Source organism: Protopterus annectens, chromosome 2.part2, assembly GCF_019279795.1.
Source record: "Protopterus annectens isolate FY-2018-M chromosome 2.part2, PAN1.0, whole genome shotgun sequence".
In the NCBI taxonomy this organism is placed as follows: domain Eukaryota; kingdom Metazoa; phylum Chordata; order Ceratodontiformes; family Protopteridae; genus Protopterus; species Protopterus annectens.
Genome location: NC_056730.1, coordinates 908,909,287 through 908,933,918, shown reverse-complemented (window position 1 = coordinate 908,933,918; position 24,632 = coordinate 908,909,287). Strand labels below are relative to the sequence as shown.

The 24,632-nt window shown below is 44.7% G+C and overlaps 1 protein-coding gene across 8 annotated transcripts in view; it reads right to left on the bottom strand.

Annotated features, from left to right (window-relative positions):
• ZFYVE16 (zinc finger FYVE-type containing 16) overlaps nt 1–24,632 on the bottom strand; it is a 3,161,611-nt gene that overhangs the window by 1,200,714 nt on the left and 1,936,265 nt on the right. For all 8 annotated transcript variants that reach the window (XM_044064228.1, XM_044064221.1, XM_044064226.1 and 5 more), the window contains one exon: nt 21,551–21,655. In XM_044064228.1, the coding sequence (XP_043920163.1) occupies nt 21,551–21,655 (105 nt within the window). The remainder of the gene's footprint in view (nt 1–21,550; nt 21,656–24,632) is intronic.

Below are 24,632 nucleotides of genomic sequence, written 5' to 3'. Positions count from 1 at the left end.
CAAGCAAGCCATGCTCAACTCATGGGCAGATGACCGTGAACTCCCTGAACCAATCTCAACCAACAGACCTCTGTTGCACGACTCAAGGCCTCGTGCTGCATAAAGTTGGTTAAAATGCTCCTACAAAAGCTCAAGTGTGTGTTGGATGGCTGGTGGTACACAGGGTGGACAACCTTCCTGCTCCTGTCAGCATCATAAGACAATGATAGGAATGATCTTGATTCCTTCTTTAATCAAGGGAAAACACGTGGTGTGGGAGGGGCCACAGGTCATTACAGAGATGGGCTTTGAAACAAGAATCTTTAAGAGATGTCTAGCCTAAGAACCCCTCCCTTCTCAGACATGGGACTGTAAATGACTTTCCCCATCAATTCCTTGGTTGGCCACATGCCACTGCTTCCATCTTCCAAAAATGCAATGGAAGCATCCAGCTTCTCACTCCTCTTTGGAGTAGCTGGGTTGACACCCTAACATTTATAGCAGCCCTTAATGTTGTGCGTCTCTCTCACTCAAAAGTAATACTGATGCATGCCCTGGCTAGTGATCCGGCAGACGCAATAAAATGTGATGGCGGATATTTTTTAGGCATCAAATGTGGGAACTTTCCCATGGCAGAAAATATGACTAAGCAACATGCCTACCTAGTTTAGTACTTGATACCATGATGCGGACCACAATTAGGTACAACTGCCCTTGAACATGGTGGCTGAAGATTAAGACTTATCCGTAGCTGACTATACACAAAATAAAACACTCATGATTACTCATTACAGACGACCTCTAAAATAAGATCTGTTACTCCATCTCACGTTCTCTACAAGCTTAAGTCTATCATGGAAATTAAACTGCCAGTCCATTGCTTTCACATATGCCTTTTTTAGGCAAGGCTCAAATTCTAAACCTACCACCCTAGAACAAAACAAAGAAAAAAAACTAAGGGTAATGCTGCTCAATGCCAGAAGTCTCAACCTCAAGATGCACACTCGAGGCCCTTCTCAGTATGGAGAACATCGATGTCTGTGCTGTGACAGAAACCTGGTTCAAGGCTCCTGAGAGCACCCCAGCACTATCAGGTTTTACCTCATATCATGCTCCGCCACAAAACCCGGACAATACCAAGAAAGGAGGAGGGGTATCCATATTCATCAAGGACACCCACACCTCAAGATTGGTGGCATCGCACGATGCATCGGAAACCATCCAGGTGCAATTAACCATAGGCAAGGCTGCTCTGCAAATTGTAGCATGTTACAGGCCACCCTCGCAAACTCAGGAACCTCACATGGCCTTCTTGAAAACACTGGAGGGGATAAATGTATCTCCGAACACCATCATACTAGGTGACTTCAACTACCCTAATATAGACTGGGAACACTACTCTAGCCCAAAAGTTCCTGGAATTCATAAACTCAAATGCCATGGAACAACTAGTCACCATCCCCACAAGAGGAGAGAACATACTTGATCTCATCATCACGAACATGGGAGCACAATGTTCAACGCCAGAAGTATACCCCTCACTGGTGAGATCTGATCACAAACTAATCTCGCTGGAGGTCCTCATCCCGCCCCCACCCGAAATGAAAAAGACCACAGTAAAGAACTTCTCGAAAGCCGACTTCACACTTCTAAAGACTAGTGTGGTCTCCTTTAAGGCCCCTGAGCCGGGTTAACATTACTCAAACCGCTGAATCACTTAAAATGCCTTCTACCAGCACCTGCAGGCCTGCATGGATCAGGCAATCCCAAGCAAAACAAAGACTCTTTGTACCAAAGGCAAGCGTCCAGTCTGGTGGACCCCAGCCATAAACAAACTCTACAATAAAAGGAGAAAGCTACTACAAGATAGAGCAAAATCCTTAAAAGGTAAGACACCGCTGATCACTATAAGTAAAAGCTAAGAGCTCTCATAAAATCATCCAAAGCTAATTTTGAGAAAAAATAGCTAAGGACTCTAAAGACAACCATAAAGCATTCTTTAGCTATGTCAGAAACCTAGGAGGAAACTCCCAGATATGCTCAGAATTAGTTCAAAATGATGTGAAGATTACTGATCCTACAGACATTGCCAACATACTGGCTGACAGGTTCAGTGCAAACTTCTCCCCACCCTCCCCACCTAAAGAAGAGATATCTATACCAAATGATTGTAGCCCCCCAAACATCTCCAATGCTCAGGTGAGAACTGCTCTCTCCAAGGCAAAGAACACAGCATCCATGGGACCTGATGGTGTCCCCGGCTGTGTGCTCCATGAACTCAACGAGGAATTAAACCCACAGTTAGGACAGCTGTTTAATCTTAGTCTCACCTCCGGATAGTGGCGCACAGTGACTGTGGTCCCACTCCACAAAGGCGGTGCCTCCACCGACCCTGGAAATTACCGTCCCATTAGCTTGACAAGCCTGATCTGCAAAATCATGGAAAGGATCATAATGGATCTCATAAATAAAGACATAGGGAATTTGCAGACTTTGGATCCAACCCAGTTTGGCTTTGTCAAAGGCAGATCATGCCTTTTAAACTTGGTTGACTTTTTCGAAACAGTCACCAAGGCCATTGACGAGGGAAAGGCAGTCCATACAGCCTACCTAGACCTGGCGAAGGCTTTCGATACAATACCCCACTCGGGTATCATTGAAAAACTCATCAACTTAAATGTAAACCCATACATTACAAGATGGGTTGCAAACTGGCTGAGTGACAGAACCCACAGGGTCAGAGTTGCTGGCGCCATGTCAGACTCTAAGCCTGTCACAAGTGGTGTCCCACAGGGCTCAGTCCTGGGCCCACTCTTGTTTGGCATCTACTTTTCTGAAGTACAAGCAAACACAGGAGGGTTATGGCTGACAAAGTTCGCAGATGACTGCAAACTGGGCGCCATAGTTGAGAACACATCCGACACAGATATCCTTCAGAAGGGTCTCACAGAAACGGATAACTGGTGCCAGAGCCATGGCCTCAAGTTAAATGCCAAGAAATGCATAGTCATAACCTTAAGTTAAATGCCAAGAAATGCATAGTCATACCCTTCGGGAAAAATAAGGTTACCCCTAGCTACCATATAGGTGGCAATCCCCTGAACACAGAAGAAGTTATTAGGGACCTGGGAACCCAGGTTGACAGTAGCCTTTCATTCGACACTCATATTGCTAAAGTAGTTAGGAAGACCTTCTACATTGCCCACCTTATCATGAAGGGATTCACATCTAGATCAAGGGAAGTCATAGTCTCCCTATACTCATCACTCATCAGACCAAAGATCGAGTACAATGCCCCATTCGAATGTATCTGACCAGACACTTGCAGCAGCGGGAGAGGACACAAAAGTTCCACACCCAAAGGATAAAGGGTCCCAAAATCTGTCTTATGCTGCACGACTGAAAGAACCTCAGTTATATTCAGTTGCATCGCTTGCTCAGAGGTGACCTATGCCTGACATACAAGGCCATGTCAAACCCAGATTTGATGAATATGCTTCATCTCAAAAATCTAGATCCCTCAGAGCCACAAGGGCGGGTGACTTAAACCTCGACACGGTTATTAATAGGACGTGCTGGAGGGATAGATTCATCACCCAAAGACTCCCTGTGCTGTGGAACAAAATCCCGGTTTATGTGAGGCAGAGCACCTCGCTGGCCTTGTTCAAGAGGAATCTTGACCAATGGATGGGAGATCGCAGATACACCCCAGGGGTTACCTCAGTGTCACTCCTCGACAGAGGCACAGCTAAATAATTGGCATAGTTTCTCCAAACTAAGGGGTGGCGTAAGCCACAAAACTATGGTCTAGGCTTATAAATGCCCTCGGGCAGATAGCCTAGTATGAACCTATGAACCTATGAACATATACACATAAATCAGGGAATAAATGCAGAGCAGCCAGCGAACCTAAACAGTATGCCTTTGTAAGGGGGAGAAACCAGGAAGAATCCCAAGGATATCAAAATACAGAATGCATCTTTCGTAGACACACATACTAGGAAGGGTTTGAATATCTTAGGAAATGTGTTCTTTTACAACTCTTATTTTCATGCAAAATAACTAAATAAAAATAACACTACAGCCACCACTACAAATCAATAGAGTGATAAAAGCAGAAACAGAGATAAACTAATCCTAAATGTTTAGGGAAAGTAAAATGATCCAATTATGTACATGGAATCCTATTATTATTCATTATATTTAAAAACAATGGTCATCTCCTTGACATTGCGGAGCCAGGAAAGGAAAACTGCATGTTTCACAGATATGTATGTCATCACATGATGTATGTATGTCTGGAGCATTTCTCCCCAGGCCTCCGCTGAAAACAGGCTCGGTGGAACCTAGTCGGACTTTCCCGGTCAACAAATGTTAAATAAATAAATAAAATAAAAAAATAAAATCACACTACCTGGAAACGCACATTTCTCAGATACACATGCTAGGAAGGGTTTGAATTCCTTAGATGATGTGCTCTTTTACAAGTCTTATTTTCATAGAAAATAATTAAATAAAAATAACACTACAGCCACCACTAAAAACCAACAATAAAGTGATAAAGCAGAAACAGAATGTGGCATCACTCCTTTGCACATCTTTAAAGATTTTAATTTTTGGTCAGTGAAGTGTTGCTACGGTCTGTGGAACTGTAGAAAATTAAGGGCACTATGGAATACTAGAAGTTGCTTGAATCTGCTTTATCAGGTCTATAAAGTGACAGCTGTCAAGTCACAGACAACTGACAAGAGCTGCAATTCCTGACATCTCATTAAGAGGGGGTAGGATGGTATGAAAACTTGCAATAACTACAGCTTTGATTACCCAATAAAAAATGCAATTTTCTTGCTTTTGTCTGCAATAAACTTTAAATGGACCATGAAGAAGTACAGTTGTGTACACTTACCATAAATGTAGATGTTCGAGTGTATTCACTGTTGTAGTCATCACATTTGGGTTATCTGCCTGCAGGCAGCCCTCAGCCAGCCTGAATACCAGAGTCTTTGGATTTGTGCATCGGATGCTGTCACTTCTTCCATGATGTCAGGTTGTCAGGGGTATAAAACATGCAGCTGACGCCATTACATCAGTTTTTCTTGCCCCAAATGCCAGGTGCCCCCACAATAGGAAACAATTATATGGTATGGAACACCCCCAGCAAAAAGCAAATACACATGATATAATATATGCCAAGCAAGGAGGAAAGGTAAAAGTCAAGAGAAGTCAGGGGGCTGGAGGGAGGGTAACCAGGACTGCAACAGTGAATACACTTGAACATCTACGTTTATGGAAAATGTACACAACTGTACTAAGTTCATGTTTCACTGTTGCAGTCATCACATTTGGGTTGATTCCCAAAGCAACGGAAGGGTGGAGGTAGTTAGAGAGCATTAGGGCCATCAATAAGGCCCTAAAAAACTGCTTTGGCAAATCCAGCTCTGGATTTAGAAAAGATATGCAGGTGGTAATGCTACAGAGCGCCTGATAATGCTACAGAGCTCCTGGCTGCAGCTTCCAGGATGTCCCTGGTAGGGACTCCTCTGAGAAATGCAGGAGAGGTAGATGCAGCCCTGGTGGAATGTGTTTTTATCCCCTCTCCGGTAGGTTTTCCATGGTGTGTGTAGCAGAAATGGATGCAATGTGCTATCCATTTGGAAATGGCTTGCTTTGAAATGGCTTTCTCCTCTGCCCCTGCAGCAAAGCTAACTAGCAGCTGGTCAGATTTTCTGAAAGGCTTAGTCCTGTCCAAATAGAATCTAAGCCGTGTATGTCCAGAGAATGCAGTATCCTTTACCCTTTATTCTGAGGATTAGGGAAAAAGGTAGGCAAATGAATGGACTGGTTTAGAGCCACACTAGACACCACCTTGGGTAACAAGGATGGATTAGTCCTGAGGGAAAAACCCTGTCCCCATGGAAGATAATGAAGGGTTCCACTGCCATGAGGGCCTGCAGTTCAGACACTCTTCTTGCTGAAGTGAAGGCTAGAAGCAAGGCTGTTTTCCAAGAAAGGAATTTAAACTCTGCTGTAGAAGCTGGTTCAAGGGGGGGGGGGGTTCCAATACAAAGTTAAGGTCCCAGGCTGGAGTGGGAGCCCTTCTGGCCAGTCTTAAATTTTTGGCCCCTCTAAGGAATTGTTTTAGCAGGGGATTAGAGAAGAGGGGTGGGTCAGTATTATAATGTGCTGATATGGAAGTGACATGAATCTTAATTGAAGAAAAAGATAGGCCCTTGTAGAGCATTTCTGTTAAATAATCTAGAATACGAGTTAAGATGGGCACCACTGTGCCTATCCCCTGAGCCTGGCTCCAGGAACAGAATCTTTTCCACTTTTCTGAATAGGATTTTCTAGTACCAGGCCTCCTTGCCTCATGAATGACACCCAGCACCTGCTTACTGAGGGTTGCTGGAGGTGAGGTCGGGGAATTAGCCAAGCTGCAAGGTTCCAGTTTTGAAGTTGAGGGTGCAGAATCTGCCTGCCTGCTGGGACAGCAGGGAAGGGGTCTGAGGCAGGTACCAAGGTTATAGCACTGTCAGAGTGCACAAAAGGGGGTACACCAGTGCTGGCGTGGCTAGTCTGGTGCAATCAGTATTGTCCTTGGCTTGTCTTGTTTGATCTTTAGTAGAATCTTCGAGAGGAGAGGCAGAGGGGGAAGTCATAAACTGAGCGGCTTTCCCAGGTAAAGGACAGGGCATCCACTTTCCATGCTCGACTGTGGGGAGTTCTGGTGCAGAATTTGTTCAATTGGTAGTTCTGAGGGGAGGCAAAAGTACAGTTTTGTACCTACCATAAATGTAGATGTCCGATAGGTATGCATCTGCAGTCCTTACATATGGGTTGTCCTGCCTCAGGCAGCCCTTCGGTCAGCCGGATTCCAAAGTCTGGGTCCGGCGTCGGCTGATGTCGCCCTTTTCCCTGACGTCAGAGCACCTGGGGTATAAAAGCATCAGCCGACTCCATCTTCCTCAGTTTTTCTTGCCCCAGATGCAGGTGCCCTCTAATGAAGGCTAAATTTAGAGAGATGCAAAAAATTCCAAACATGCACAGTGATATATATATATATAACAAATACACCATAACAGATAACCCCAGCTAGCTAGAAGGAGGGATAACTACTCAAGGAATACCACAGAGGGGTAGGAGGGAGGGAAATCCTGACTGCAGATGCATACCTATCGGACATCTACATTTATGGTAGGTACAAAACTGTACTATGTCCTTCAAGGATGCATCTGCAGTCCTTACATATGGGTAGAATACCATAGCCAAGCTGGGGGTGGTAGGACCTAAGAAAAGGATGGTGTAGCTAAAATGCCATGCAGAACTGCAGTAGCAAAGCCTGCTCTGGATCTGGAATATAATGGTAAGTTGTAATGCTTGGAAAATGTATGCACGGAGCTCCATGTAGCAGCTTCTAAGATGTCCTTTGTAGCCACCCCTCTTAAGAAGGCTGTGGAGGTGGCTGTGGCTCTGGTGGAATGAGGTCTAATGTTGGATGGCACAGGTTTGCCATGAAAAGAGTAACAGAATCAAATGCAATTCCCTATCAATTTTGAAATTGTCTGTTTGGAAATTGCTTTTCCTTCTACACCAGCAGCATATGCTACAAAAAGCTGGTCAGTTTTCCTGTAAGTCTTAGTTCTGTCCAAGTAGTAGCGCAACTGTCTGTGAATGTCCAGTGTATGCAGAAGTTTCTCTCCTTTATTTTGTGGATTTGGAAAGAAGGTAGGCAGGTGAATAGCTTGGTTCAGCGAGACCCTGGATACCACCTTTGGCATGAATGAAGGATTGGTTCTCAATGGGACTCTGTCCTGATGAAAAGTAAGAAATGGTTGCACTGCCATGAGGGCCTGTAACTCAGATACTCTTCTTGCTGAGGTTATGGCCAGAAGGACGGCAGTCTTCCAAGAGAGGAACTGTAGTTCTGCAGATGCTGCTGGTTCAAAAGGAGGTAGAGTTAATTTTTCCAACATGAAGTTAAGATCCCATGTAGGCACTGGTGGTTTCCTTGGAGGGTTGATGTTTTTTATCCCTCTTAGAAACTGCTTTAGCAGCGGATGAGAAAATACAGGTGGATCAGTGTTGTACTCTGCTGAATTGGCTGAAGCATGAATTTTTATGGAAGAGTAAGAGAGGCCATTATGGAGCATTTCTGCCAAGTATTTCAGGATATGTGGAATGCTCATTACTGTCGGATCTTGGCCCTTTGTGGAGTTCCAAGTGCGAAATCTTTTCCATTTTGCTGAATATGCCTTTCTTGTGGAAGGCCGAGCTTCCTTGATGATATCCTTTACCCTTTTGGATAGTTTATCCAGGCGAGGAGTCAAGGTATTTTCCAAGCTGTCAGCTGCAAGGTTTTTAGGCTGGAGTGCAGAGTTTTGAAATTGTGCTGTGTCAGAAGAAGTGGCCATTGTGGTAGAGGCCACGGTTTCGTGCGTGACAAGCTCCTTAACAGTGGGTACCAATGTTGTCTTGGCCAGTCCGGAGCTATCAGAATCACTTTTGGTTGTTCTGTCCTGATCTTCAGTAAGACTTGGTCATTAACGGAAGAGGTGGAAATGCATATACTGTTAGAGTATTCCAGCTGAAAGAGAGAGTCCACTTTCCATGCTTGTGGGTGGTATGTCCTTGTGCAGAATTTCTTCAGTTGATGGTTGTGGTGGGAGGCAAAAAGATCTATGTCTGGCCTTCCCCATGACTTTGTTATTTGAAGAAAGGTGTCTGGGTGCAGCATCCATTTGTGTGGATCCATGATGTTTCTGCTTAGGCTGTCCGCCAGTACATTGTCTTTTCCTGGTACATACTGGAATTGCAGCTCTATATTCAGTTTTAGGGAAAGTTCCCAAAGATTCATTGCCAGCTTGCAAAGAGAGTAAGAATGGGTACCTCCTTGCTTGTTTATGTACCACATATAACTGTGGTATTGTCTGTCTTTATTAGCAGGTGGCCTTGATGTAGGAAGTGCTTGAAGGCCTCGATGGAATGTATCACTGCCAACATCTCCTTTTGGTTTATGTGCAGGCGAAATTCTGTTTGTGTCCATTGTCCTTGAATGCATCTGCCCTCCATGTGCGCTCCCCATCCATGGTCTGAGGCATCCGTGGTAATGGTTTGGCTGATATTTGGTTTGCTGAAAGGCAGACCCATGTTTGACTGGCTTGCTTGAGCCAACCACAGAAATTCCTTTTGAAGGCATGGGATGAGGGTGATCAAAGCTTCTAGGCTGTGACTGTGTTGAGACCATAGACTCCTTAGGTACCATTGTAGTTTCCTCATATGCAGCTTTGCTTGTGGAATCAGAAGATTGCAAGATGCCATGAAACCCAGGGCCTGCAGTACTTTCCTTGCAGTCAGTTGGGTTTGCTTTGCCAGGTTTCTGAAGTAATCCGGTAGTTGTTCTTGTTTTTCTTCTGTGAGAAAAGCCATTTGGGTGGTTGTGTCTAGTTTTGCACCCAGAAAAATTATTCTTTGGGATGGAACAAGTCTTGATTTTCGAATGTTGACTGTGTATCCCAAAGCCTGAAGTAGGCGTATGGCATAATTCAAGTGTTTTACCAATGTTTGTTGGCTGTCCGTTTGTATAAGGCAGTCGTCCAGGTATGGGTATATTTGAATCCCCTGAAGTCTGCAGTGTGCAATTACTGATGCCAGGCATTTCGTGAATACTCTGGGCGCAGTAGATAAGCCAAAGGGCAATGCTGAGAATTGATAATGCTCTGAACCTGCAAGAAATCTGAGGTGTCTTCTGCAACTTTGTCTGATAGGGACATGCAGGTATGCCTCCTTGAGGTCTAGAGTTACCAGCCAAGACCCCTTGCCCAGCATGGGAAGGAGTTGCTGTAGGGTCAGCATTTTGAATTTTGGTACAATGAGATAAGTATTCAGTGCGGACAAGTCGAGAATAGGCCTCCATTGTTTTTCTTTTCTTGGGACAAGGAATAATCTGGAATAAAATCCTTGGCCTTGTTCTGTGAGAGGAACCTTTTCTATAGCTTTCATTTGCCAAAGGTTGGAAATTTGTTTTAAAGCCTCTGCCCTTTGGTTCGGTGGCAGGTTTGGCATGCCTTTCCACTTTGGCAATGTATGAAAATGGAACCTGTATCCTTTGTCTATTATTTGCAGTGTCCATTTGTCCCTTGTAATACTGTGCCAATTTTTTGAGAATAAAGATAGCTTTCCACCCAAAGGTGCTTCCAATTGAGCCCTGGTCGGCGGGGTCAAGGTAAAGTCATTGAGTCTGTCCTTGTGCAGCAGTTGTAGGTCCTGCACTACCTCTCTGGTTAGGAGGCTGCCATTGACGTCCTCTGTAGGAGCCTCTAGCTTGCCCTCTACCTCTGGCACACCTGTTCTTGCCTCTTTGAAATCTCTCTGTGTCTGGAAAGGACCAATTCTTAAAGGGCCAATTTCTGCTGAATCTTGGTGGTTGGACCTGGAGAAAATCTTTGACTGTTTGAACAGATTTAGCCTTTTCCTCAAATTTCTTTAAAACCTCCTGAGCAGTGGAGCCAAATAACTTTTGCTTTTCCAGTGGCGCATCCAGAAGCTTTGCTTTAACATGATCTGGCAAGGTTTGTTCCTTCAGCCAAGCATGTCTACGTATGACTGCACCTGTCATTGCTGACCTACATGAAGCTTCCAATGCATCATAACCAGACTGCAAGAAATGGTTGCTAACCTGTTGGGAGTTATGTACCAGATCCTGAAGTGACTTGCGATCTAGGGGTTCAGGTGAAGACAGTTTTTTATGCAATTCATCTAACAAATACTCTTGGTACTGTATCATATGGAATTGACAATTTAATGCCCTCATAGAAAGAGTGGAAGAAGTATACACTTTTTTACCCCATCTCTCTAAAGCCCTGGACTCCCTTTCAGAGGGGAGTGGATTTTTAGTAGTGGCAGATGCAACCCCTTTAGGGCCCTGGGAAATAGTTTCAGGGTCAGCAGAGTGGGCCTTGTAAAGGAAATGATGCGAGTCCAGGAGCCTGTAGTACCTATCGGGTTTGACAGGAGCCGGAGGAAGGGAGTCAGGGGAAATGCTAGACTCAGAGTACACATCATCAATGACATTCAAAACAGGAGGAATAGCCAAAGGTCTATGCTGAGGTAAATGCAGAAAAGTCCTTAATCTTTTCCTGGAATCAGAGAATTCCTGGCCCTGCCATTTGAAATGCTCTCTCATGGAGTGAAGGGTCTCCCCAAAGGACAGCTCTTCAGGAGGGGATGCAGAGGGAATAGATTCATCTGCATCAGAATCCTCGTAGGCCATAAAGGCCTCCTCCTGGTAATCAGAAAGAGCAGAGCCATCTGAGGCCTCATCAGAGGACTGGGGATCAGTGGGCTCAACCCTGGGCCTTTTGTCTGGAGGAGGAAGAGAGCCCCTGTCCGGATGTGGCTGAGAGCCCCTAATTAAGGAAATAAGGTCCTCAGCTAAAATTAAAATCTGTGAACCTGTAGTGGATCCCTGAGGAATAGCCTTGGGAGGCAGAGATTTTGGCTGTTTAGCAGCTTTAGCCCTTGTGAACGCCTTTATGGACATGGATGCAGGAGGCCTGGCTGCTCCACGTGCTGGTGTAGTTTTGTCAAGGGAAATTGTGTCGGATGCTTCTTGGACACCGGTTTCTGAGGGAAATTCTATAACAGACTCAGAAGAGGCCTCCGGGGCCGAAGTTGTCGGTTGTGCGGTTTCGACGGTCGGAAGTACCAAGGACTCTGTTTCAGCCGAGACCGAGACACTAGCGGTAGGCCTAGGCGTCGTTTCAGCCGAAACCAAGGTCCGCGTGTGTCGGTCCTTGTCCTTCCATTTTTTGGTTAAATGAGAAGTTGGAGTCTCCAACGGCATATAACAGTAACTAGCCTCAAAAAAATTCCTCTGCAAACTACGCCCAATGCCTAAGAGTGCGTCGGTTGAAGGACGCACAGGCTGTACAGGCCGAGACGTCGTGGTCTGGGCCTAGGCAGGGGAGGCAGTAAGAATGGAAATCCTTATGAGGTATTTGTTTCCCACAGGTTAAGCAATTATTAACTTTAAGCGTCTGATCTGACATCGGCTGAGGCAAGAAAGAGTCCCCAACGGGGTACTTAGCTTTTGAAGTCTTCGGTAGCTGAAGTTACAGGAGCTGACCGACCGGCACTTGCGAACTGCTTCTGCTTCGGGCACCACGTGGCAAGAAAGACTGAGGAAGATGGCGTCGGCTGATGCTTTTATACCCCAGGCGCTCTGACGTCAGGGAAAAGGGCGACATCAGCCGACGCTGGACCCAGACTTTGGAATCTGGCCGACCGAAGGGCTGCCTGAGGCAGGACAACACATATGTAAGGACTGCAGATGCATCCTTGAAGGACATCAGGTCTACCTCTGGAGTCCCCCATTTGTTCCTGAAGAGCTTGAATGTTGTGCGTTCCAGTTTCCATTTGTGTGGGTCCATGAGATTTCTGCTTAAGTCATCTGCCAGTGAATTTAGTTTACCTGGCAGGAATTGAGCTTGTAGGTTCACTTGGTAGCTCAAGGCTGTGTTCCACAGAGCCATGGCTAGTCTGCAGAGTGGGTAGGAATGGGTTCCCCCCGGCTTGTTTATGTACCACATACCTGTGGTGTTGTCCGTCTTTACCAATAGTTGTCCTGGAAGAATAAGGTCTCTGAAGGCTGTCAGAGCATTCTGTACAGCTAACATTTCTTTTTGATTGATATGCAGGTGCATCTGTTTTGGGTTATATTTGCCCTGAATGCACTGCCCTGTCCTGCCATTGTGAGCCCCCCATGCATAGTCTGATGCATCTGTTAGGGTTTGGGCAGCAGGGGGTAGAGTGAAAGGAAGTCCCTTGTTGTGGCAGCAGGCCTCTGCCCACCAAAGGAGCTCTGCCCTTAGGACAAGGGATAATAGGGAATCATTGTTTCCAGGTCCTGAGAATGTTGACACCATAGAACTTTTAGGTACCATTGAAGTTTCCTCAAATGCAGTCTTGCATATGGAATTAACAGAATGCAAGAGGCCATGAACCCCAGGGCTTGCAGGATTTTCCTTGCAGATAGCTGGGTTTTTGTGGCCAGTAGTCTGAAGTTAGTTGTCAAATGAACTTGTTTCTCTGGAGTGAGGAATGCCATCTGGGAAGTTGTGTTCAAGCTTGCTCCCAGGAATACAATCTGTTGGCAGGGTAATAGGTGTGACGACTTCTCGTTGATGGTGTACCCCAGTGAAGTCAGAAGTCTCTTTACAAATGCCAGGTGCTGTAATAGCAAGTCCTGATTCTCTGCCTGAACCAGGCAATCATCCAAATATGGGTAAATCTGAATATCTCTCTGTTTGCAAAATGCAATGGCAGGAGCTAGGCACTTTGTAAATACCCTGGGCTCAGTAGATAAGCCAAAGGGCAGAGCAGAGAACTGATAGTGCATGGAGCCTGCCCTGAAGCGTAGGAATTTTCTGCAGGATTCCCTTATTGGAATGTGCGGGTAAGCTTCTTTTAAGTCTAGAGTTGCCAGCCAGGCATCCTTGGTTAGCATAGGAAGAAGCTGCTGAAGAGTTAACATTTTGAATTTTGGAACCACCAGAAAGGTGTTGAGAACAGAAAGGTCCAGGATAGGACTCCAGGAGTTTTCTTTTCTGGGAACCAGGAACAGTCGAATAAAAACCTTGTCCTCTTTGTTCTGCTGGAAGAGGTTGAATAGCCCTGACACTGAGGAGAGAGAGCACTTGTTTTTGGGCCTCCACCCACCGGTTTGGGGGAAGGTCTGGCCATCCACTTGCGATTTGGAGTGAGTGGAAGTGGATTTGGAGTGAGTGGAAGTGGAATCTGTATCCTAGGGAAACTATGTTTAAAACCCACTTGTCTTGGGTAATGAGTTCCCAGTTTTTTTGCATGCAGGGCGAGCTTTCCTCCTAAGGGAGCAAGTAGTTGCGCAAGGCTTGGCAGGGGTAAGGATAAGTCATTGTGCCATTTTTCCATAGAGGGGAGGCCTCCCTGCTTTGGAAGTGGGGGCCCCCAACTGCTTAGATCTGTGCACAGCCTGAGACTGAAGTCTTGGTAGTCTGCTGCTCCTGGGTTTGGACTGAGAAGGCCTGGAAGGGACTGGAAAGGACCAGTTCTTTGAAGGACAATGCTTACTGAATCTAGGTGGCTGTACTTGTAAGAAATCTTTAACAGTTTGCACAGATTTAGCTTTTTCCTCCATCCTTTTGGGGACTTCTGCTTTGTTGCCAAAAAGGTGCCCTTGGTGTAAGGGTGCATCCAGTAATTTAGCTTTAACATGATCGGCAAGTTTAGTTCCTTAAGCCAAGCATGCCTTCTAAATACAGACCCAGTGACAGCAGCAGCCCTGCAAGATGCTTCTAAAACATCAAAACCACATTGCAAAGTATGTTTACCTACTTGGTCAGCAGAATGAATTAACTTTTGTAAATCTTTGGGCTCAGCACAGTCAGGAATCAACATCATTTTCTGTTTAATTAAGCCCATAATATGCTACTGATACTTTAACATATGAAACTGGCAATTTAAAGCGCTACTGGCCAAAGTGGCAGAAGTATATACCTCCTTACCCCATCTGTCTAAAGCTCTAGAATCCCTATTAGAAGGGATAGGATTTTTGGTAGTAGCAGCCTTAATGCCTTTTGGTCCTTCGGTAATGGTCTCTGGAAATGCAGTAGGATTCTTGAAAAGGAATTTGAGAGAGTCGGGTACTCTGTAGTACCAGTCAGATTTCCTGGGAGCTGGAGGCAAAGTGTCTGGGGTTAGGCTGGATTCCAAGAAAACATCATCTACAATCTCCAGAAAGTACAGTTGTGCACCTACCATAAATGTAGATGTTCGAGTGTATTCACTGTTGCAGTCATTACACTTGGGTTATCCTGCTGGCAGGCTACCCTCAGTTGGCCTGAATTCCAAAGTCCTGGTCCGGTGTCGGCTGCTGTCGCCTCTTCCCTGACGTCAGTCCGCCAGGGGTATATAAGATGCAGCTGATGCCATTTTCTTCAGTTTTTCTTGCCCCAGATGTCAGGTGCCCCCAAAAAGTTAGGCAAAATATATTGGTTATAAAAAACATACAGTGAAATAAACGCAATACCTTCATCTACAAGCCAATACACCACATAGGTTGTATAGGATAGAGAAGTATAGATAAGTCCCAGCAAAGAAAGGGGGATGGAGGGTGGGTAACCTGGACTGTAACAGTGAACACACTTGAACATCTACATTTATGGTAGGTACACAACAGTACTATGTTCATCGTGTTTCACTGTTGCAGTCATTACACTTGGGTTGAATCCCAAAGCTGAGGTAGGACAGCTGGGTCTAAATAGGATTAGGAGTGGCTATGAGGCCCTGCAGAACTGCAGTGGCAAAGCCTGCTCTGGATTTAGAGTAAAGAGGTAAGTGATAATGCTTGGTAAAAGTGTGCACTGAACTCCAAGTTGCAGCCTCCAAAATTTCCTTGGTTGGTACTCCTCTGAGAAAGGCTGCTGAAGTGGTTGCTGCCCTGGTAGAATGTGGCCTAATATTTTTAGGCACTGACTTGCCATGCTGTGCATAGCAGAAACGAATACAGTGTCCTATCCATTTTGAAATAGTCTGCTTTGAGACAGCCTTTACTTGTGATCCTGCAGCATAGGCTACAAACTGTTGCTCAGTTTTTCTGAAAGCTTTTGTTTTGTCCAAGTAGAAGCGTAGCTGCCTGTGTATGTCCGGAGAGTGCAAAAGTTTCTACCCTTTATTCTGGGGATTTGGATAAAATATTGGCAAATGAATGGTTTGGTTAAGAGCCACAATGGATACTACCTTTGGCATAAATGTTGGGTTTGTCCTTAGAGAAACCCTGTCCAGATGAAAAATGATAAAAGGTTCCACCGCCATTAATGCCTGTAACTCTGAGACTCTTCTTGCTGAAATTATTGCTAGGAGTAGAGCAGTTTTCCATGATAAGAATTTTATGTCAGCTGTGCTGGCTGTCTCAAAAGGAGGTAGTGTGAACTTTTCTAAGACAAAGTTGAGGTCCCATGTAGGTATCGGTGCTCTCCTTGGGGGGCTTATGTTTTTTGCCCCTCTGAGGTACTGTTTTAGCAGTGGATTAGAGAAAATAGGAGGTTCCGTATTGCAATGAGCTGAAATGGAGGGGCATAGATCTTAATTGATGAGAAGGATAGGCCTTTGTCCAGCATCTCAGTTAGGTATTGTAAAATCTGAGGAATATTTGGAACAAGTGGTTCAAGACCTTGCGCCTGGTTCCAAGCACAGAATCGCTTCCATTTTTCTGCATAAGATTTCCTGGTGCTGGGCCTCCTGGCTTCCAAAATGACATCCATAACAGCTTTAGAGAGAGGTGTGTTCTGAGTGGCTATATTATCCGCCATGCAGCCAGATTTAAAGTTTTGAGTTGGCTGTACAGGATCTGATTGTTTTGTTGAGTCAGAAGATGAGGAATTAGAGGTAATGTCCAGGCTGGGCCTTGAGACAAGCTCTTTAGGATTGGGTACCAGTGCTGGCGTAGCCAGTCTGGAGCAATCAGAATCATTGTTGGCTTCTCTTGTCTGACTTTTAAGAGCACCTTGGGAAGGAGAGGCAGTGGTGGAAAGGCATAAACTGCTAGGGGTTTCCAGCTGAAAGACAGAGCATCCACTTTCCATGCTTGTGAGTGATAAGTCCTTGTGCAGAAACTCTGTAGTTAGTAGTTGTGAGGGGAGGCAAAGAGATCTATGTCTGGGCATCCTCATTTCCTTGTTATGCTGAAGACCTGTGGATTTAGTTTCTACTCGTGAGGGTCCATGAGGTTTCTGCTTAGTTCGTCTGCCAGAGTATTTTTCTTTCCTGGCAGGAATTGTGCCTGCAGATGTACTTGATAGGTCAGTGCTGCGTTCCACAAAGTCATGGCTTGCCTGCAGAAGGGGTAGGAATATGTGCCCCCTTGCTTATTTATGTACCACAAAACTGTAGTATTGTCTGTCTTTAGTAGTAGTTGTCCTGGATGTAGCAGATCCTTGAAGGCTGTCAGGGCATTCTGTACAGCTAGCATCTCTCTTTGATTGATGTGAAGATGCATTTGGTCCATGGGCCACGTGCCCTGAATACATTTTCCTGCCATGTGCGCCCCCCAGGCATAATCCGATACATCTGTTGTTATTGTCTGCCTGGCTGTGGGTAAAGTGAAAGGCTGTCCCTTGTTGTGGTGACAGGCCAGTGCCCACCATCGAAATTCCTGTTGCAGGCAAGGAATAAGAGTTATTATTGTTTCCAGGCTGTGGCAATGTTGAGTCCAAACACTTTTTAGGTACCATTGTAGCTTCCTCATATGCAGTCTTGCATATGGAATTAGCAGAATGCAAGATGCCATGTAGCCCAAAGCCTGCAGAATTTTTCTTGCAGGTAGCTGGGTCTTTGTTGCCATCATTTGAAAGTAATGAGTCAGTTGCCTTTGCTTCTCTGGCGTGAGATCTGGGCAGCTGTATTTAAGCTTGCGCCCAGGAATATTATCTCTTGAAAGGGCACTAGTTTTGATTTCTTTTCGTTTACTGTGTACCCTAGGCAAATTAGTAATTCTTTTACAAACACCAGATGCTTTAGTAGAATGTCCTTGTTCTCGGCTTGAATAAGGCAGTTGTCCAAGTAGGGATATATCGGAATTCCTTTTTGTCTGCAAAATGCAATTACTGGTGCCAGGCATTTTGTGAAGACCCTGGGCGCAGTACATAAGCCAAAGGGCAGTGCAGAGAATTGATAATGCATTGAGCCAGCTATGAATCTGAGGTATCTTCTGCAAGACTGTCTGATTGGGACATGCAGGTATGCCTCTTTGAGGTCCAAAGTAACTAGCCAAGCCTTCTTGCCCAGCATGGGTAGATGTTGCTGCAGTGTCAACATTTTGAATTTTTGAACATCCAGTAAAGTAGTTAGAATGGACAGGTCCAGTATTGGTCTCCAGGCTTTGTCCTTTCTGGATACCAAGAAAAGTCTTGAGCAAAATCCTTGTCCCTGTTCTTGCTGTGGTACTTTTTGAATTGCTCTCATGCCCAGGAGAGCAGAAATTATTTTTTGTGCCTCTGCCCATTGGTTTTGTGGCAGGTCTGGCATACCTTTTGACCTTGGTATGGTGTGAAAGTGGAACCTGTAACCCTGAGAAACAATATTCAGTACCCATTTGTCCTGGGTGATCATGTGCCAATTTTGTGAGAAAAGTGCTAGTTTTCCCCCCAAGGGTGCTGTCAAAAGGTAAGTGCTTGGCTTTGGTAGAGGGAAGTCATTGGGACTGCTTCCTATAAGGTTGTGATTTGTCTTCTCCGCCTTTGGGGGCTGAAGCACCCCATTGTTTAGGTCTGTATGAGCCTTGTGGCTGAGATCTGCCTCTTGGGTGTCTGTATCGGCCTCTTTGTGGCCTGTCTGACACTGGCAAGGACCAATTTTTAGAAGGCCAGTTCCTGCTAAATCTAGGTGGCTGAACCTGTAAGAAATCCTTTACTGTCTGCATTGATTTTGCTTTATCCTCCATTTTCTTTAACACCTCCTCAGCCTTAACACCAAACAAAGTATCATGCTGTAATGGAGCATCCAATAATTTTGCTTTAACATGATCAGGTAAACTCTGTTCTTTTAACCAAGCATGCCTTCGAATGACAGAGCCTGTAACTGCGGCTCTGCAAGAAGCCTCTAATGAATCAAAACCACATTGCAGAGTATGCTTTCCCACTTGTTCAGCTGCATGCAATAAATCCTGCATTTCCTTATTGTCAGGACATTCTGAGCTTGTAAGCATTTTCTGTTTTAGCAAAGACCTTAGGTATTGATGATATTTAAGCATGTGAAACTGGCAGTTTAAAGCCCCTACAGCTAAAGTAGCAGAAATGTAAACTTTTTTCCCCCATCTATCCAGTGCTCTAGAATCCCTATCAGAGGGAACAGGGTTTTTTGCAGTGGAAGCCTTGGCCCCTTTGGGACCCTGAGAAGTTGTTTCTGGGTCAGCAGCAGGGTTTTTATAAAGAAATTTATGAGAGTCTGGGACCCTGTAGTACCTATCTGGCTTGACTGGTGCAGGGGGTAATGAATCAGGAGACAAACTGGATTCAGAAAAAACATCAACAACAATATCTAGTACAGGGGGAATGGCAAGGGGCCTGTGCTGAGGCAGTAAAGAAAGTCTCTGAGACTTTTCTTGGATTCTGAATAATCCTGGCTCTCCCAATGGAAATGCTCCCTCATGGTGTGCAGGGTTTCCCCAAAAGAGTAATCCTCAGGAGGAGAGGCTGAAGGGATAGATTCTTCAGCATCAGAGTCCTCATAGGGAGGAAGAGAATATCCCTGTTCTGAAGAGGAATTAGAGGAAATAGAAACCTGGTCAGAGGAATCATAGTCAGTGTCTTGCCTAGGCCTTTTATCAGGGGGGGGGGGGACCCCTGATCAGAGTAATTAGGTCCTCGGCCATTTTAAGCATCTGCTTCTTTGGCATGGATGACTGTCCAGAAGAAAGCTGTACTTGTTTCTTTGTCTTTAATGGTATTTTAGACTTTACCTTGGCTGCTGAAGTAGACTTGATAGTAAGCTGTGAAGGTCTGAAAACACCCTCAGAAGCCGATGCCTGCTCAGCAGCTGCGGAACCATCTGAGGGAATAGTCTCCATAGGCCCAATACCTTGAGTCTCCACGTGGGAGTCGGAGGCGGCCTGTGGCTCTGAGGTAGCGGGTGTCAGGGGCTGCGAAAGTGTCTCACTGAGAACCGGCTACTGGCATAGAAGAGGCTTCGTCGTCGGTTTTGGACCTCGGATGCCTGTCCTTTTCTTTGTCTTTGCGTTTTTTTATGAACTCTGGCCGTCGGCTGTTCTGACAGCATTATCTAGTTAAACCTTCGGCCAATGTAATGTAAAGCAAAATCAAACAAACGCTTAATAGTGCATTGGTTGAATCTAGCACAAAACCGGCAACTAGCAACGTCGTGGTCAGGGCCTAGGCAAGGAATACAGTAAGAGTGAAAATCCTTATGAGGTATTTGCTTCCCACAAGAAATACAACTGTTAACTTTTACTGACATCGGTCTGGAGCAAGAAAAAGTTTCCCCAACGGGGTACTTAGCTTTATTGAAGACTTCGGTTCTGAAACTCGATTTCGAAAAACTCAGGAGTCAGCTGAACGGCACTTGCAAACTGCTTTTGCTTCAGGCACCGCATGGCAAGAAAGACTGAAGAAAATGGCATCGGCTGCATCTTATATATACCCCTGGAGCACTGACGTCAGGGAAGAGGCGACAGGAACTGACGTCGGACCAGGACTTTGGAATTCAGGCCGACTGAGTGTAGCCTGCCAGCAGGATAACCCAAGTGTAATGACTGCAACAGTGAAACACTATGAACATCAGGAATGATAGCTAGAGACCTGTGTTTAGTCAGGTTTAAAAATTCCTTAAGTCTCTTTTTGGATTGAGAATAGTCCTGGCTTTCCCAGCAGAAATGCTCCCTAAGGGTATGCAAGGTTTCAACAAAAGAAAAATCTAATAGAGGGGAAGCAGAGGGAATTGAATCCTCCGCATCAGAATCCTCATAAGTAGATGAGGGTAAATCCTGGTTGTCAGAAGGAACAGAGATATCAGATTACTGATCAGAAGAATCAAAAAGAAAATCAGTTCTAGTCTCTTACAGGGGGAAGTCTGGCTTCTCCTAATTAAGATAATAAGGTCTTCAGCCATTCTAATCATTTGTTTTTGAGGCATATGGTCCTGAGAATGCGTTTTGGTCATTTATTTTCTAGGCTTAGTGTGAGCTTTATGCCTTAGAAATTCGGTATTTTTAGCTTGAAACGAAGTTGTTGGTTTCATATGAAAATCGGTAGGCCTGAATACACCCTCAAAAGCCGGTGCCTGCACAGCGGCTCTAGACCCATCCAAGGTAGAGACATCTGCAGGTTCCATGGTCGAAGAAGCATCTCGTGGCATACCAGACTCCAAATGGGTCTCAGTAAAGGCCTGCAAATTTATAGTAGCAGGTATCAGGGGCTGCGAAAGCAACTCACCGAGTACCGGCAGACTGGCGACTAGCTTATCGGAAGTGTCATCGGCAGTTTTGCACCCATGTGGTCTGTTCTCTGTCTTTATCCTTATGTTTTTTCGGGAGATCGGTAGTCGGATGGCTTAACGAAGTCATTTCGGAGTACGGAGACCGAGAACAGCTCCAAAAATAGCCAGATGACAAATAGTTCGGGCGTTGAACAAGGCACAAAACCGACAGCGAGGGACGTCGTGGTCAGGGCCTAAACAACCGACTCAGTAAGAATGAAAATCTCTATGAGGTATTTGCTTTCCACAGGCAAGACAATTGTTAACTTTTTCTGACATCGGTTAGAGCAAACATGAATGCATTTTCAGACGCAGTCTAAGAAGCTTCACTATAACTGCAACTAAATGTAGGGGAAAAAACACTATGTACTGTATCTAAATAGTGTTTCTGTGGCAGCATGGGCTCAAGGAAAAAAAAACAAAAACAAATCAGGTCAATATGGCAGATTCTACTTTGGCTAAGTACTACACAGATCATCAACACATAATGACAAAATATTTTTTTCAGTTTCTTGGAATTTTCCTTTAACAAATATATTTCACTTACCTCACTGTACCGCCATTCAGGAAGATTAATTGTACTCTTTCCCATTTCCATGTGAATTACTAAACCATCCACAAATGGAATGGTATACTGGTAATTTCTAAGATCCTAGAATAAAGAAGAAAAATTAATGAACTAAATTCTGCCATCTCAAAGATTCTGAAATTCAGATTTATTAACAGTGACCTACATAAAGTAGTGAAAAAAATTCCTTTTTTTTTTACTGTAAGATGAAACAGTTCAGTTAACCTGTTTGTGAATAAACTGAAAAAAAAAAAAAATAAACAACTCTTGCATATATGACCTTGAAAAAATATACATACATTCACCTTGTTATGTAACATGGAATTTTAGAGGGCCTTCTACTGGGGGTAATGAGCGTGTTTTCCTCTTCTGAAGACTATCATGCAGAATTAGATTAATTAGATTCTTGTGTTTTCTATCTCCCACACTTGAGGGCATGCAAGCCTCTTGGTAGGCACATGACATCACAATATACTCTAGATCTAGGCAGGTCCATCCCAGTCTTATGACTCCCAAGGAAAATGACGTAGTACACTTGTAAATGAGAAATAAAGATATGCCATTTTAAACCTGCAAGATTTATTTGAGCATTTATCAGCAAAATGGGTAAAAGGGCTCATCTAAGCCCAGAGAAATAGTAGAGGGTAACTGAAGAGTGCCCTCTCACAGATCAGCATATATTGTAAGCATATATCTACTACTGCTTCTTGCAGTGAAGAGCTCACTGCAGTGGGCAACACAAAGGGACATTCCACCATGAAACCACCCCTCTCAGGAAGAGCAAAGAAAAGAAGCTCAGAAAGCCGAAGTCTGAAGCAAGAAGGTGCCAAAGGACACCTATCTCCTGAATTACATTTCAACCAATAATGCCCAGTGATGATAGTAGCAAAAATATCCACAATGGATATATTCTTGAAATAGCAGCAAAAGTAGTAACATCCATCATGGAGGATCTCTGATTGTACTGGTAAAGGATGCTAAGCAAACTCCAACTGCTTGCAAAATTTAATGCAGTTATCAGGGCATGGTAAACAACAACACTGGCTCCTTATTAAGACCAAAAGGGATGAAATGTAGATCCCTCTGTGAGAGCTTAACTAGCACTCTTCAAATAAAAACTGAAGAAATGCTGCATGTAAAGTGTATGGATGGCGCACGCTCCCTGATTCTTTCTCTACCGACAAAACAGGAAGATGTCAGAGAGCGTTTACACACAATTCTCCAAGGTACAATAACTGGGCTAGATGTGACAAATTATTTAAAAAAAAAAATTCAAGGGTGCAAGTGCATTTAAATAAGAACTGTGTTACCCATCCAATAACTATTTCAGATCATGTGCCAATAATTACTACAGGATCATAAGTATATACAAAGCTAATGACCACAAGGGTGTTTTTAAGCTTAACCGTGCATTCCAAATCTCTGAATAGTAATGGTACCCTTGATGAGCGCAACCAGGGGCTTGGGAGATAAAACATTTACAAGTAAAGGCCTGGGAATTGAACCATTTACAGGATGCCTGTGTCCATTAGAGACACAGGTGGCAAACCAGGGATGATTTTGCATTATCATGCGTTCCGGCCCCAAAATCCGGACCGAACCACAAAAGGAGGGGGAGTATCCATATTCATAAAGGATACCCACACCTCCAGGTTAGTGGCAACGCACGAACCATCGGAGACCATCCAGGTGCAATTAACCATAGGTAAAACTGCCCTACAGTTTGTAACATGCTACAGACCACCTTCTCAAACTCAGGAAACCCACACAGCCTTCCTGAAGACACTGGAGAGTATGAATGTCTCTCCAAACACCATCATATTGGGTGACTTCAACTACCCAAACATAGACTGGGAACATTACTCAAGCCCCAACACCCTAGCCCAAAGGTTCCTTGAGTTCATAAACTCAAATGCTATGGAACAACTAGTCACCATTCCCACAAGAGGAGAAAATATACTAGACCTGATCAACACAAACATGGGGACAAAATGCTCCACACCGGAAGTATATCCCTCATTGGTGAGATCAGACCATAAATTAATCTCACTGGAGATCCACATCCTGCCCCCATCCCAGCAAAAGACCGCAGTGAAGAACTTCTCAAAAGCAAACTTCACACTTCTTAAGACTGGAGTGGTATCCTTCAAGGCCCCCGAGCCAGTGGAAACCACAACCCACGCTGCTGAAACCCTTACAAATGCCTTCTACGAGCACCTCCAGGAATGTATGGATCAAGCAATCCCTAATAAAATCAAGACCCTTTCCACCAAAGGCAGGCGCCCGGTCTGGTGGACCCCAGCCATAAACAAACTCTACAATAAGAGGAGAAAGCTACTACATGACAGAGCAAAATCCCTAAAAGGGAAGGCATCTCTGATCAATACTAGCAAAAAACTACGATCACTCATAAAATCATCCAAGGCCAACTTTGAGAAAAAAATCGCTAATGACACAAAAGACAATCATAAAGCCTTCTTTAGCTTTGTTAGAAACCTGGGTGGAAACTCCCAGATATGTTCAGAATTAGTCCAAAATGATAAAAAAATCACTGAACCCACAGACATTGCCAACATACTGGCAGACAGGTTCAGTGCAAATCCCCCCCCCCCAAAAAGGAGAAATATCTATCCCACCAGAGTCTAGCCTCCCAAACATCTCAGATGCCCAGATGAGAGCTGCTCTCTAAAGCAAAAAACACAGCATCAATGGGACCGGACGGTGTCCCCGGCTGTGTGCTACATGAACTCAATGAGGAACTAAACCCACACATAAGGCTGCTGTTTAATCTTAGCCTTACTACAGGATACGCACCCAAAGAATGGCGACGGCAACTGTGGTCCCACTCCACAAAGGCGGTGCTTCTACGGACCCTGAAATTACCGCCCATAAGCTTGACGAGCCTCGCCTGCAAAGCTATGGAGAGGATCATAATGGAACTCATAAATAAAGACATTGGGGACCTACAGACACTGGATCCTACCCAATTTGGCTTTGTCAAGGGCAGATCCTGCCTCTTGAACTTGGTCGACTTTTTCAAACAGTCACTAAGGCCATTGAT